The sequence below is a fragment of the Orycteropus afer genome, unplaced genomic scaffold (genome assembly GCF_000298275.1).
Source record: "Orycteropus afer afer isolate SDZICR_OR568_19922 unplaced genomic scaffold, OryAfe1.0 scaffold00405, whole genome shotgun sequence".
Classification (NCBI taxonomy): Eukaryota; Metazoa; Chordata; class Mammalia; order Tubulidentata; family Orycteropodidae; genus Orycteropus; species Orycteropus afer.
The window spans coordinates 1034593-1050634 of NW_006921992.1; the positions used below are offsets into that span (position 1 = coordinate 1034593).

At 48.7% G+C, this 16042-nt stretch overlaps 1 protein-coding gene across 1 annotated transcript in view; it reads right to left on the minus strand.

The window, feature by feature from the left end:
- Window positions 1-434: 434 nt before the first annotated feature.
- ELAVL1 (ELAV like RNA binding protein 1) overlaps window positions 435-16042 on the minus strand; it is a 53756-nt gene continuing 38148 nt past the window's right edge. The window contains exons 2-5 of the mRNA XM_007953684.2: window positions 10639-10742; window positions 8147-8300; window positions 3564-3789; window positions 435-759 (exon numbers count right to left, since the gene is read on the minus strand). Of these exons, the coding sequence (XP_007951875.1) occupies window positions 435-759; window positions 3564-3789; window positions 8147-8300; window positions 10639-10742 (809 nt within the window). The remainder of the gene's footprint in view (window positions 760-3563; window positions 3790-8146; window positions 8301-10638; window positions 10743-16042) is intronic.

Genomic DNA, 16042 nt, shown 5'->3' on the forward strand with positions numbered 1-16042 from the left:
GAAAACGCACACTCAGAATCTGTCTAACATCTTTAGTTTGAAAACTAAAACTAAAAGATAACTTTTTCTTTTTTTATCCAGTTCGTGGAGACATCAAATGAAACGAAATGTTAGACAGTCTTAGAAGTTAAAGCATGCTTCAGTTTTACCACCATCCAGAGGGACTGGTTAGTTAATGCAGTCTACTTAGATTTCTGTTTAATATATATTTTAAAGGAAATAACTTAAGAAACTTAAAATTGGTCTAACATTGTGGGATTTCAAACATTTGAACATGTCGGTTGCATCCCAGAGTATAAAAAACCTTTTCACTTCTCATTTAGACTAAGACAAACACTTGTGAAAATTGGCGCAAAGTGAGTTGTACACTAACAAAAAAGTTTCAACTTCGGTCACTCTTAATTATCTATTCCGTACAAAAAAGCATGAGCGAGTTATTTGTGGGACTTGTTGGTTTTGAAGGAAACCTGTAAGATTTTGTCCCCCAGGCGGTAGCCGTTCAGACTGGCTATGGCCATCGCAGCTTCTTCATAGTTTGTCATGGTCACAAAGCCAAACCCTTTGCACTTGTTGGTGTTGAAGTCGCGGATCACTTTCACGTTGGTGACAGCGCCAAAGGGGCCAAACATCTGCCAGAGGATTCCCTCGTCAGCATCCTGCCCGAGGTTGTAGATGAAGATGCACCAGCCCGAAGACGCATTGCCTGGGACATTGACGCCAGAGAGCCCACTCATGTGATCTACACCCATTGGGGAGAACCTGGCGGAGAGAGCACAGCGTTCAGGTCACGTTCAGGCAGTGGCCCTGTCCACACGGGAGGGCTGGGGAGGACAGCCCGGCATGCGTCCCTGTCTACACTGCCGAGCTTGGCCACTGCTCAAGGCGTGAAGTCCTGGACACCCATATCATTCACAATTGTGTTTTTTTAGCTGAGAGGAATTCCACAGAGTTGGAGGAGGGCAGAAGTGGGTCCCTGTTCTGTGGGTGTCAGTGCTAAGAGGATACTTGATGCTCATGGGAGAGTGAGCCCCAACTAACACTCTCGCAAAGCAAAGCCCCCGACAGTGGCTTCTGAATAGCCACTCCCTCCACCATCGTGGGAGGGGGTGTAAATGGGGATGATGTGCGTGCATCCCCTGTTGAAACAGCAGGTGCATTGTCCACGTCCCTCCCAAGCGCTTCCCACCCTCAGCGCTCTCTGATGGAAACGCTTGCCTCCCACTGTGTGTGTGTCTCAGGCTGAGGGCTGCACGAGACTAGATTTCTTTCCTTACTCTTTCCAAATTCTGTACCGCCCCCGCTCGAGGGTCACAGCTGAGCAATGGCGGGGAGAGCGCCCCCTGTGGGGACCACCGCAGAGGGCAGGTCATAGTCCTTCCCACAGCTCCAGGCTGAGAGCTCAGAGACAGGGTAGAGCCAGGAGGGACACCAGCAACTGGAAGTTCACTCAATTCACCAAAAACAGGGGACACTGTCCAAATCAACACTTTTGATGAAATACCAAAAAGAGACCTTCCAGAGACATGTAGACATTGCAAGAAGAGTTTAGGTAGGCGGGTGATAAAAGGGTTAGTGAAGCCCCACTGCCCTCTGATGTCACAGCCTTTAACCACGCTCAAGGGCAGGGCTGTGCTGTGAAGCCATGAAATGCTCCTGGAGGAGGAGCACCACCTGCTCCAACACAAGATGGGGCCTGGGCCTGTGGGACGCTGGCCAAACACTGTCCATCAGGCCTGTCCGGGGGCTGCTGGACAGTAGTTCTCGGCAGACAAGAGACAGCATGACCAACCCACAGTGCTCCTCCTGCATCCAGGGTAAACGTCGATGCAGGTGTGTGGATTGAGCACAGCTTTCAGTCTCAAAAATAATTTTAAACAGCCCCTGCCAGGCTGGCTTTTGAGTGGCCCTGAGGCAGGCTCGGGGACCCTGACACACAAGGCCATGGAGACGTGGCTGGCACCGAAAGCCCCTGGATGACATGAAGCTGGGTTGGTCGGCAAAGAGAACTGGAAAGAGGTTCCCACTAGCAAAATGACCTCGTTTGCTCTGACCTCTGCAGAATGTGGCCATGGTCCTCAGCATCCCCCATATGTCACAACCACCGTGGAGGAAACCAAGTGAGGACCATGTTACTATTTTTCTGTAGGTTTTCACATAACTGTGATGCTGAAAGGCACTGGAGGCCATATTTTACTACATGTTGTTCAAATCATTCTTATTAGTTATTCTTGTCAGCTGGTTCTTCTGCTAACTGGAGCTGATTCTTTTGCTGTGACGGCCATGAACCCCAGTCCCCAAATTCTTTCCTCTGCTGGTACAGAAGGAAGCAGGCATAGGAACTGGCTGCAAACCTAGCTCTCCTGGGGCTCCTCCTGAATTCTTGAGCTCAAGTGCCTTTGGTGCTAAGGCTCATCCTCCTTCCCTGGCTCCCTCCCCCACCCCCCTCCCTTCTAGCTCTTTCCCCTGGGCTCTCTGTGGTCACCTTCCTGTTGACCAACTATTCCAGCTCCTTGGGATTCTCTCTTCTGTTCCCAGTCACTGTGGCCAAAGTCCCCCTTCTCCTCCTCTGACCTCCCTGGGTTTCCCAGTCCAACTATCAGGTGACCCACTGACTGCTATGTATGTCCACAGCAGCCACCCTATTCCAAGTGATTCTACTGGTATGAGCTCCCTTCTTTCCAGAGATGCTCTCCCGCCACTATCTTTAAAACAGACAGGCCAAGGGAGAAAGGCCAGCTTTGGAGTCGGAGTGGAGCAGAGAGCCCTGGCAGGATCTGTAGGAATGAGTGGGGATGGCCGGACCTTGCTGCTTAAAATGAAGATGGGAAACCTGAAAAGTCATCAAGATGAATCTGTGATAGGCCACTAAGCTAAGCCTTTGGGCCCTTTTTGGGTGTTTTCACCAAAGGAAAAAAAAAAAAAGAGAAAAATCCACCAGCCCTACAAATCGTCATGGTTAGTGAGGTGGTAACACTAAGGTCTCCGGGTCCAACTCTCTAACTGTCTCTATTCTGCTTGATCCTGGCACTGTTTTCAATATAGAAAGACTAAGGATAGTAAACACTGTTCACTTTTTGGAAAGGGGTTTTAAAACACCAGGCCTGTCATATTTAGATATAAAAACAACTCTACAAGGAATGTCCATGAAAATGTTCATCTCATGGCTGCTGACCAAATGTCAAAAATCAGATCAAAAACTCTGGAAAAAAAATCTCTTCTAACCACACTGAAGCTGCTCTTTTCTCCCATGGATGCATGAGGAGCTTTTAAACTCTATTAAGCTCTTATTCTCGGTTCACTAGTAGCTGTGAGTTGAAGCTCTCTACACGCTCATTCTTGCAGGAGCTCTTGGAACTGGCGCCATCTTTTGGTGCTCCAATAGAATTGTACAGCTTCCATGCAAATATGTTTATGATGGGGCAGCAGCACAGAGATAGGACATGACTCCAAGTGCAACTTTCTGAGAAGCTGGGTCTAGCATCCCAGCACCTTCTGTTTCCTGGAGTTATCCAGAGGCATGGCTCCTGCAGGAGGTGAGCAGGCACCCCCACCCCCCGACCCACCTGAATCTCTGTGCCTGGTGGTGCACGGGCCCTCCGAAGCGTCTCGCGGGCGAGTGGTACAGCTGGGAGAGCAGCGCCACATTTTTGTTCTGGTTGGGATTGGCGGCAAACTTCACTGTGATGGGCTCGGAGGAACCTGGGGGTTTATGACCATTGAAACTGGTAATTGCCTCTTCTGCCTCCGACCGTTTGTCAAACCGGATAAACGCAACCCCTCTGGACAAACCTTTTTAACAAACCAATAAAAATAAAGTTAGGGGGAAAAAAAAGAACTTTCCAAACTGAAAAACAAAAGTTAAATCAGTCTACTGTGCTTCAGACTGAATTCCTGGTTAATGAAATAAATAAAAATTCAACCTAAAAAGAAAAACAAATGAACGGATTAAAAGAAATGAATAATAATGATGACTAAAAGACTACGGTCTCAGACTTTCTGCTGTGCTGAGGTGATGGCGCCACTGTCGCGGTGTGCTAACAGAGTTTCTGCTGACAGACATCCCAAATGAAGTAAGAGCCTCTTTTGTAAGAAAAGTGACATTGGATGAGATTACGCACACCCCAACCATCGTGTGATATGGGCCACAGGCGAACTGAGGGGAGGGTGGGTGAGCCAGGGCAGGGGGCTGGGCCTTCGGGCCTTCCCTCCTTCTGCTAACATGCCTGTGCAGCAGCTCTGAGGCAGGAGCAGCTCCAGGCCTTGTCACCCAGCCCAGGCTGGCCCAGGCTCCCCTGTGGCTTTCCTGCCTGACTCGTGGGCATCACTGGGTGCCAGGCCCAGCCCGTCCATGTACTTCTTCCTTCACGGATGCCTCCCCAGCTCTTTCCAGCCACTGTCCTACACCACAGCCACCTCTTGGACACTCCGCCGCAGGACCCTGAGACACCCTGTGGGGCCCAAATCACTCTCAGAATCACATGAGGCCACTAACCCTCTCCTTGGAAGTTGTCCAGACACACAGTGGCAAAGCCCACCCACAGAGTCTCCTGTCTGGGGCCCACTGTACACCTGGGCCTGTCCTGCCTCCAGCTGCCTTGCAGGGCACCTTCTCTTGCCACCTAGACTGAGCCACCAAAGGCAAGCACATCCCAGGGGAAGGTGGCTGAGCGGGAGGGAGAGCCTGGCCACCCTCCTACCATCTGTCTACCACATTCTAGGCCGGGGGGAAATGGTGTGCAGGAAAAGGGCTGACTCCTTCTTGGGGGGGGAGGAATGTGACCATGTGTGGAGTGCCAGTGCCCATCAGTTGGCAAGGTAACAGCTGACATGGTGGGAACTGTGAGGAGGTAGCCCAGGTGTACCTGGCAATGAACAGCCCTAGCCTAAACATTCTCTCATCTCAGGACCAGAGAGCTTCAAGCATACCAGTGACGTGATGAAAGCCAGGTGGCCCAGTGCCTGGGTCACCAGCTGAATAAGCTGTGTCCCCCTCAATCCCCCCACGATGGGTGAGTGTCTTCCAGGTGGCCCAGAGGTTGCAGGGGGGCAAGGAGCCTCAGGCACCCTATCGGCAGAGTGCAGGGTGATGGGTGTCACTGCCAAGTGCAACTGCCCCTCAGGGCCTAGAATCTCATGTTTAGGCCTGATCTAGTCTGTGATGCAGTGGGGCCTAGTGGACATGTAGGTGACAGGACCTACATCCCTAGGATTCCTTCTTTACAACCAAGCCCTCTTCCTTGTCACCTGTGATGGACGCCCCACACTGAGTCCTAAAGCATCCCCAAGCCTCCAACTGAGGAACACCCCTCTGGGGCTCCCCACAGCACCAACCTGGGGAAGGCCGTGTGGTGGCTCCTAGCAGCATGGGCACTGTGACTCTTTAAATCTATGTATATAAAAAAATCACACAGCTTGACACAATCACTGAATTCGTAGGGTTAGACCCAGCAACATACACGTGTGCTAGGAAAGCTCTAGAGCTCAAGCCCGTGTTGAACGCAGGTTCAGAAGAAACGCCTACAAATAGGCACTGTTTCATCTACTCCTAAAAGGCAGGACAAAATGAAATCTAACACACCAGGGTGTGTGGGCTTTAGTGCGCCTGTGCCAGGCAAGGGCGACTGGAAATGCCGTGGGCCGGCGCTTCCAGAAACTGCCTGCAGGGAGCCATTTTCACTGGAATGAAGGTGACATCAATGACCTTGCAATCAAGTAAAGAGAGAGTGAGTGTCCTGGGTTTACTCTGCTTCTGCAGAATGATTTTCAAGTGAAGACGGGCCATGTAAAAAGCAAGAAGGCCCTAGACAGAAAGAAAGCTATTTAATTCAAGGGGCAATAAATCACTTAATTATCTGGAGTCAAAAATTTTTAATGTGACTCCGTGTTTCTTTCCCTAGCTTTTTCTAGAATTAAGAGACCAATAAATAGCACAATCTCAAGATTAACTACAAAATTCACAAAGTAAAGAGACTTTAACAATTAAGTTCTGTCAGCTCAGGATGTTAAGCCTAAGAGGACCTCCCCATCTCTCCAAGGCTAAAAAGCAAACCTGAGACGCAAACCAAGCTGCATTTCTAGGGAAAGCGTTTTGCCTCCGACCCTCTTTGGGCCTTAGGGGGCCCAGCAATGAGGTGGCCTGCTCCCAGCGGAGGAGCCCACAGCCTCAGGGCTCACTCACCTGGTCCTCTTTTGTTATAAGCTTGTGGACCGGGCAAGGGGCTGTGCAGAGGAGCCCCTGAGGTGTCCCCGGCTCTCCCGTCCCTCTGTTCCTCCTCTGTCCACCTGCTCTGATTCCAAGGACAGAGTATGTGCTCACAACTCAGGGAGGGGGTGTGTGTGTCACCATTTACCTCACCAAAGCAGCAGAGGCCAGCAGGAAGCGGGTAAAGTGTGAAGGTCCTGTGCACCCCAAGCTTCATGGCTGATGCTAGGGGCAAATTCTGAGGGGCCTCCCAACATGCTGAGAGGCACGCCCTTGCAGAGTTTCTGGAAAGGAGGCCACATCCCCACCAAATGATGCATGGTCACAGGAGTGACGTTCCTCAGGATCATGGGTACATGTATGCCTGAGACTGGGGGTTCCCTGGGGTGTTCTTAGAGGTGGGCTCCCTCAGTGCTGGGCATGGCTGGAGACCCTCCAGCAGAGGCAAAGCCATCAGGATGGAATCTGGATGAGGAGGGCCACAGGGCAGATGGGGGCCACCACAGCCACCATACAGGTCTGGGGCCTCATGACAGAGCCCGCTCACAGGGACCCCCATGTGGGTTGGGGGGATAGGGAATAGATACGGCACTGACCAGCTGACTGGCACTTCAGGGACCATAAAAAACTTCTAGTGCAGACCAGGGGGGTTCATACACCAAGCAAACATCATTCCCATCCACCCCAGAGCAAAGGGGCTGAGGAAGGAGGTGGTGTGAGTGAACACATGATCCCCTTCACAGCTTGATTTCACAGTGACTGTCTGCATCAGGCCACAGGCCCTACCTAGGGTTCCCAGAAAATGCCAACCTGAGACTGCAAACCAGGCTCTAAAAGGCAGAAATGACAGTATGTCAGGGCACAGGTGGTCATGGTGTCCCCTCTCCAATGACTACAATGGTGACCTGGGGCCATGAGCTGCCATCCCTCCCAAAGTGGCGCCCCAGCACACACCAAACTGAGCTTCCGTGGGAGGAGGGGCAGAAGCAGGGGAACACAGAGAAAAATACCTATGCTCTGCAACCCTCCTTGTCACAGGCTGAGAGTAGACAGACCGTCTAGGAAGCCTCCTTAAGGCTGCCCCTTCCTGGGACCCCACCACCCAGGTTAACAGTGTGTGTTAGTTAACCTGTAGCCTGGGGCTGCCACACCAAGGAGGTGATGAACACACTGTATTCAAAGAACACAAAAATCAACTGCTGACAGTTCCATTAGTCTCCCTAAGCTCCGTGGGCTGAAACTTCCTTTCTGTTTGGCAGCAAATTCCCACTCCTTTTGGGAGCAGAGGTTAGAAGAAGCCTGAAGCTGGGGACAGCCCTCATACCCTGTTCCTAAGAAACCAGGGAAGGCAGGTGGGGAGGCCAGCAAGGGCTTCTTCCACCAGGGTGTGCAGGTCTTAGCGCACCTGTGCCCGGCTGCTTTCAAAAGCACAGTGCCAAGGTGTTCATGTCCAGTACTGAGACGACTGGGGAGGGGCCAGTGAAGGGCCTTGCTACCCTTGAGCTCTGTGGGCTTTGGGAGTGCTGGGGTCGGGGCACGCTCATCAGAAACAGCCAATCTTACAGTTTCAGGGAATGAAACAAAAGCAGGGATTCTGGGTCATAAGAAAAGACAGTTTTGTACTATAAACCATCTGCCTGAAATAAAAGCAGCAGTAGGCCATGGACAGCAGCCTTTTCACCCTTCAAAACAGGAAAGGCCAGGGTATTTGGGTGCCTGAGGGAAGAAGGTACCAGAATTTCTTGGTGCTTCCACCATAACAGGCTGGCCTAGCCCAAGGCCTTCACGCACCCCCGTGGACCTCTCCATCTCACAAAACAAGTCAATGTCTTCTCCTGTTTATTCTCCTCACTTGTGAAATCACCGACAACACCCACCGACCAAACGATACAAAGTCCCCAGAACACCCAGCCCCTCCCAGTGCATTGTGGCTGCCGGCCATACCTGTGGTCTGGTCCACAAGCACACGGGAGTTGATGATGCGTCCGAACCGGGAGAACATGTCCTCCACATCCTTCTGGGTCATGGTCCGTGGGAGCCCGCTGATGTACAGGTTGGCGTCTTTGATGACCTCGGAGCTCGGGCGGGCATACGACACCTGGGAAACAAAGTCATTTTGTAGGATTAGGGCAGATGGGCTCCAGAGCCTGTCGAGGGAGTCAATATTTAGGTCACAGTCATGGTTACACAGGGGACTGCAGACGTCTGGTGACACTCATCCCTGGCAGCTCCCATGGGCCACAAGCCCAGCACCTGACACCATTTTCCCCCTCAGTCCTCACCATCATTACGAGACAGATGTCACTCCTGCTTTACAGAGTAGAGAGACCAAGGCCCTGTTGGCCAGTAGCAGGGCTGGCATCCAGATCCATCTACCTGCTTGAATGCCCCCTTACAGGGTGGACAAGAGCTGGTCCTGTGGGGAGGAGCCCAGGGTGCAGCAGGCAAGTATGGCCAGTCACTGTAAGTGTGACACCACCTGCAAGCAAGTGTGTGTGCAGGAGGCCTGATAGGACCATGAGTTCTGGGGAAGTTCAAGCTCAACACTCAAATGCTCAACAGGAAATGACCAGGTGTCTTGTGGACTTATGTTTTGCAAAGTATGTTGCTGTTGTTGTTGTTGGCTGTCATTGAATGGGCCCCAACTCATGGTGACTCCACGCACAGGGCCAACTGGTGTGATCCAGAGGGTTTTCACTGGTTGACTTTCCCTGGAAGCTTCCTGTGTGACTTTCAGGCCCAAGGCAGGTTTGTAGTGCAGATGCTTTGGGGACACTTGGTGATATAATTACAGGTACACCTCAGAGATACTGTTGTGAGCTTGGTTCTAGACCACCCCAGTAAAACCACAATAAGGTGAGTCACATGCATTTGTTGGTTTCCCAGTGCATATAGAAGTTACGTTTACACTATACTGCAGTCTACTGGGAGTGTGACAGCATTATGAAAAATTTCTGACATATTGTGAGAATTATCAAAATGTGACACAGAGACATGAAGTGAGTATATAATGCTGGAAAAATGACTCTATAGGCTTGTTCAACATAAGGGAATAAACTAGGGCTGGAGGTGAGGACAAACATCACTGTGCAGGTGGATATGTCCCTGCCCAAGAAGCATACATGCTAGGTCCACAAAGCCCTAGGCGAGTCTAAGAGAGTTTCAGTGAGTGAACGGTGCCCGGCGGTCCAGGGAGGGTGAGAGTAATGGAAAGTACAGGCTCACACCTTCCAAAGTAAATGTGGGCTGCTATGGCCAGGATAGCCACTCCTCGGAAGGAAGATGGGGCAATCTACTTCCATAGTGATACTGCCTCGGAAACCTAAGAAGGGGTCGCTATGAGTCGGGGCCGACTCGATGGCACATAACAACAACAAATAACGTGGCCAGGAATACAGGTTCCCAGGCCTACCTCTCAGGAGGCCCAGGCTGGAGCCTGGGAACCGGTATTTTGAACAAGCACCCCAGGTGGTTCTGATGATTTGAGAAACTTAGGAAGCACAGCCACGGGGTAGGTTTCAAGAAGGACCCCCACTAATAGGAGCTGTCTACCTGTGGGGTAGGGGACAGGTGGCCTACCCAAATGTTCATGTAGTGGGCTGAACTGTGTCCCCCCAGATAAAAGGCCCAAATCCTAACCTCTAATACCTGTGAATGTGACTCTGCTTGGAACTAGGGTCTTTGCAGATATAATGAATGAATGAATTCCTGAGTGGTGCCTGGTTAACTAAAAGGTTGGAGATTTGAGTCCACACAGAGCTACCTCAGAAGAAAGGCCTAAAGATCTATGTCCCAAAATCAGCCACTGAAAACTCAATGGAACAGTTTACTGGCTGCACCCGTCCCCCTCCTCACTTTGATGAAGGTCACAGTAGGTGCTCAGCAATTACTTGCCAAATGAACACCAAGTAAACAGGTGAAAGGAAGATCACAGAGGCAGGAAGCAGAGAGGGAGGCTGGGCAGGTTGGAAGGTGCCTCAGCAGCAGTAACAGCCCAGGTGTGAGCAGCAGGCAAGAGATGTGACATGTGACAGGACTGTCACATGGCAGAGGGGGTTCCACAGAGAGGCCGCTTGTGAACTAACACACTCTGGGAACGTCCTGAGCTGGGGGTGGGGTGAGGAGGCGCTGCCACCATGGAAGTGCACTTCATGGGACCCTTTACTAACCGTGGCCTGGTGGACCTGAGGACATGAGCCACCAGCCTAAGGCAAGGGTTGGTCACTGTCAAATGTGCAACTGACACAAAATCCTTCAACTACGAACAGAAAGGAGGCCACAGATGCCCAAGAGACCAGGCTCTGAGGAGTGGCACTGGCGATCCCAGCACTCAAGGTGGGGTGTTGCTAAGCCAGGTCTGCTCAGCCCAGCCTCCTGCTGGGACAGGAAGGACTGAAAGAGAACAAATGAAGGAATTGGGGATAAAATTGCTTTACCTTAATGGTTTTGGACTGGAGTCTCAGGCCATTCAGCGTGTTTATTGCTCTTTCCGCATCTTTTGCAGTCACGTAGTTCACAAAGCCATAGCCCAAGCTGTGTCCTGTGTGGGAGAACACATGGACATCAGTAAACCAGCTGAGAGAGCAGGATCAAGTGAGAAAAAATGTGAGCCAACCAACCAGCTGCCATTGAGTCACCTCCACTCATGGAGACCCCACCTGTGTCAGAGTAGAACTGTGCCCACAGAGATTTCAACGGCTAGTTATTTTAGAAGATCACCAGGCCTTTCTCCCACGGCACCTGAGTGGACTTGAACCTTTCATCTTTCAGTGAGCAGCCAAGCACATAAACCATTTAGACCACCCAGGGACTCTTAAATAAATCGTACTGGGTTCAAAAAGACTAGGTCACACTGAGTTTCTATTCCTGGCGGAATAATCTGGAAAAGGATAGCGGTGATGGTTGCACAACACAATGAACGTGTAATTAATGCCTCCGAACTGTACATGTAAAACTTGTTAAACTGGCAAATGATTCATTACACTTACACACATACACACACACACACACATGTATTTTACCACGACTTAAAAATGATAGATCAGAGAAAAGAAAACTTGAAGAAAATACATCAAAATCATCTCTGGGGAGTGATTATTGGCGGTTCAGTGGCAGAATTCTTGATTTCCATGCAGGAGACCCAGGGTCAATTCCCAGCCAAGGCGCCTCATGCAGCCATCACCCATCCATCAATAGAGGCTTGCACATTGCTAGGATGCTGAACAGGTTTCAGTGGAGCTTTGAGACTAAGATGTAAGAGGAAAACAGTCCTGGTAATTGACTTCTGAAACCAGCTGATGAAAACCCTATGGATCCCAGATGATCAATATGCAACTGATCGTGGGGCTGGTGTACATAGCACCCCACTGTGCAGGGGGTCACCAGGAAGTAACGGATGACTCCACTCTGGTAGCTAACAGCAATAACCTTACACTTGTTTGGTGACTTAAAAATTTTTGCAATAAACAAATGTTACTTTTGAAATTTAAAGAAAAGTTTATTTAAAAAGAAACATTATGCTACTGCCTGCCTCCTGCTGAACTACTCACCAACTGATAGTAATGCTCAGCCTGAAGGGGTGGCTCTGCGGGGCCTGCATGGGTGGGTGAGGACGGTCACAGCAGGTGCACAGATGGGGGTGGGGGTGAGAAGGACCAGCTGGCTGGGTCTGCACCATTTCCTTTGCCAGAGCTGGAAGGTTCCCCAGGTTCTGGTGCCACCCAGCACCAATTCCACTTACCTTCTCAAAACAGAGACCATAGGAACATGAGGAGAAGGCGGAGCAGAGAACCCCCAGCCCCAGAGGGCAAGCCCTGACCCAGTGTCACAGCCCTACCTAGTATCCAGGGCTTCTGACAGAGTGATGCCATCTTAACAGGTTCACTACTTCAAGTGTGGGGAGTCGAAAGTGATGGGAAACTGGAGTTCTTCAGTCAAAGAAAAGCAGGGCTCAAGGTCGGGTGTCTGTGCCCCTTCTCTGTGAAATCCTCAGTTTGGGTAGGAACAGCCATGAGCTGGATTCCCGGCAGAGACCCAGCAGCAGGGGGAGGCCCCTGGGTTCCAGAGAGAAGCAACTGCTGAAGGCTGGCATTCAAAAGGAGCCTTACAGAGCGTCCACATAGCACTCTCCGTACATGAGACTGGAGGAGCCCAGAGAGCATGGCTTCGGACTAGAACGGAACCAAAACCCAAATCGAAGGGAAAAAAGACACATGAAATTTTCAGCAGAGTGAAACTGAAATGTGAAACAAAAAAAGAGACAAAAAACTCTTCTGAAACCGAACTGAAATAGAAAACCATAATTTTTTTTGCTCTGCTATTTTCGGTTCAATGATAATTTTCAAGTTGTAAGTGAGGCCACTGGACCCCTGATGTTTGATTTATCTCTGGCGCCCACATATGCCAAATGCTTCCCTGGCTCATGGCCGCTAGGGGCCCTGTTCACCATCTGGGCAGTGACGGGTGATGACCGCTGCTACACAAGACAACCTACAGCCCAGCAGCGTTTGTTAGTTCTGCCCCACGCTTGGACTCTCTCACAGTAATGCCAGCTGTGCCTATCAGAGATGGGACATACCTGACTGAGAGCAGTCATGGTCAGAAACCTGAGACTCAGTTAAACCACGAGTTCGGAACAGAGCTTCTAGTGAGTGTAAAGATTTCAAGCATACGTCATTCACAAAGTGGTATTTAAATTCAAGAAATAGAAAACAGTGTATAATTTTTCAATGATTCCACTCTTGTATTAAATCTCTATTTAAATGTATGATCACACATTGTGCTCATATGTTTAAATTTGGTATTAATCTCACAAAATGACATGTTAACAACCAGTAGCAACTAGCAGGAAGAAAATTAATGCTTCACCGACAATGTAACATTTACTGTAAACAATGTCACGGCATCACTAGGAAGTAAGATTTTTTTCAAAAGATGCTGGAAAAATGTACAAGAATGTTGTAAAGTAGGACTTCAGAGGGAAGAAATCAGCCAATGCTTCGAATATAAAATTGAAGTTATTCTTCTAACTTACTGACCATACATGCTAGAAGCACTGCAACATGTACTAGTTCTAATTCATTTCCCACACATGTATTTATCCATTTATTCTTTTTATGTTATCAAAGTCTAAGGCTTGTTTTTACTATAATGTAATATACCTCTAGCTGTTGAGTCGATCCAGACTCAGTCTAAAGGATAGAGTAGAACTGCCCTACAGGTTTCCAAAGTTGAAAACCTTTACAGAAACAGGTATCTTTCTCCCAAAGAGCAGCTGGTGGATTCAAACTGCCAACCTTTTGGTTAGCAGCCAAGAGCTTTAACCACTGAGCAACAAGTCCGTTCTGACTCATCGTAACTCTATGAGCAACAGAATGAAACACTGCCTGGTCCTGTGCCATCCTCACAATCACTGCCATGCTTAACTTAGCCCATCACCATAGCCACTGTGTCAGTCGATCTCGTTGAGGGTCTTCCTCTCTTTCAATGATCCTCTACTTTACCAAGCATGATATCCTTCTTCAGGGACTGGTCCCTTCTAACATGACCAAAGCAGGTGAGACAAAGTCTGGCCATTTCCGCTTCTAAGGAGCATTCTGACTGTACTTCTTCCAAGACAGATTTGTTTATTCTTCTGACAGTCAATGGTACATTTAATATTCTTCATCAACATTACAATTCAAATGCAATAATTCTTCTGCAGTCTTCCTTATTCATTGTCCAGCTCTAACATGCATGCGAGGCTACTGAAAATACCATGGTGTGGGTCAGGCACACTTAGTCTTCAAAGTGACACTTTGCTCTTTTGCAGCAAATCTGCCCAATGCAATACTCATTCGAATTCTTAACTGTTGCTTCCATGGGCGTTGACTGTAGACCTAAGTAAAAGGAAATCCTCAGTAACGTCAACCTTTTCTCCATTTATCACGATGCTATTTATTAGTCCTGCTGTGAGGGTTTTTATTTTATGTTGAAGTGTAATCCATACTGAAGTCTTTCATCTTCGTCAGTAAGTGCTTCAAGTCCTCTTTGCTTTTGGCAAGCAAGGTTGTGTCATCTGCACAATGCAGTTTGTTAATGAGTCTTCCTCTAATCCTGATGCCACATTCTTCTTCATACAATCCAGGTTCTCAGGTCATTTGCTCAGAATGCTGTTGTTAGGAGCTGTCAAATTGGCTCCGATTCACAACGACCCTAAGTACAACAGAACAAAACACTGTCTGGTAGTACAACATTCTCAAAATCCTTGCTGTATCTGAGTCCATCGCTGCAGTCACTGTGTCAATCCATTGCTCAGCATAGAGAATAAGTAAGTATGGTGAAAGGATACAAGCCTGATACACACCCTTCGTAATTTTAAACCATGCGATATCTTCTTGTTCTGTTTGAACAATTGCCTCTTGGTCTATGTATAGGATCCTTATGAGTACAAAGAAGTGCTCTGGAATTCCCATTCTTTGCAATGTTATCCATATTTTTTGGCAAAAACAAGTAAGCGCCTCCAGTGTGGCATTTGTTTGTTGAAACACCTCAATGGCTATTACGTCAATTCCTGGAGCCTTGTTTTTCACCAACTCCTTCAGTGCAGCTTAGACTTCTTCCTTCAATACCATTGGTTCTTCATCATATGCTACCTTCTGAAATGATTAAATGTTGAGCAACTCTTTTTGGTACAGTGACTGTGTATTCCTTTCATCTTTTGATGTTTCCTGCATTGTTCAACATTTTGCTCAAAGAATCCTTCAATAATGCAACTCAAATCTTGAATATTTTCTTCAGTTCTTTCAGCTTGAGAAATGCTGAGCACGTTTGTCTCTTTTGATTTTCTACTTCTAGGTCTTTGTACATTTCCTTATAATACTTTAATGTGTCTTCTCGTGCCACCCTGTGAAATCTGTTTAGCTCTTTTCCTTCATCATTTCTTCCATTCGCTTTAGCTTCTCTCCATTCAAGAGCAAGTTTCAGAGTCTCTTCTGACATGCATTTTGGTCTTTTCCTCGTTTCCTCTACTTATTGACTTTTGCTTTCTTCATGTATGATGCCCTTCCATAGCTTGCCTGGTTTCAGATATTGATATTCAGTGCATAAAATCTGTTCTTCAGATGGTCTTTAAATTCAGGGGTATGTTAGTTGTGTGTCAACTTAGCTGGGCCTGGTTTTGAGTGGCCTGGCAGCTGGATGTAGTTATTCCCCATGATGAGACTGGATCAATTCCATGGTGGTATCTACTGGTGCAGCTGAGTAGCTGCTTTAGGGGTGGGGTCTGCATCCAGTACATAAGCAGCAGCTTTGAGAAAGGTCTCTGCAGTTCTATAGCATGCTTGTTGTTGCTGTTGTTACGTGCCGTCGAGTTGTTTCCGACTCATAGCAATCCCACACACAGCAGAACGAAACACCACCCGATCCCGTGCCAGCTCCATGATCCTTGCTATACTTGAGCACTTTGTCACAGCCACCGTGTCAACCCATCTCGTTGAAGGCCTTCCCCTCTTTTGTCAACCCTCCACCCTACCAAGCACGATATCCTTCTCCAGGGAATGGTACCTTCTGACAACATGACCAAAATAGGTGAGACGAAGTCTGGCCATTCTTGCTTCCAAGGAGCATTTTGGGTGGACTTCCTCCAGGACAGATCTGTTACTTCTTTTAGCAGTTCATGGTACTTTCAGCATTCTTTGCCAGCATCACAACTCAAAAGCATCAACTCTTCTTTGGTCTTCCGTATTCATTGTCCAGCTCTCACAAGCATATGAGGCAATTGGAAATATCATCTTGTGTCAGGCACACCTTAGTCTTCAAGGAGATATCCTTGCTCCTCAGCACTTGAAACAGTTCCTTCGC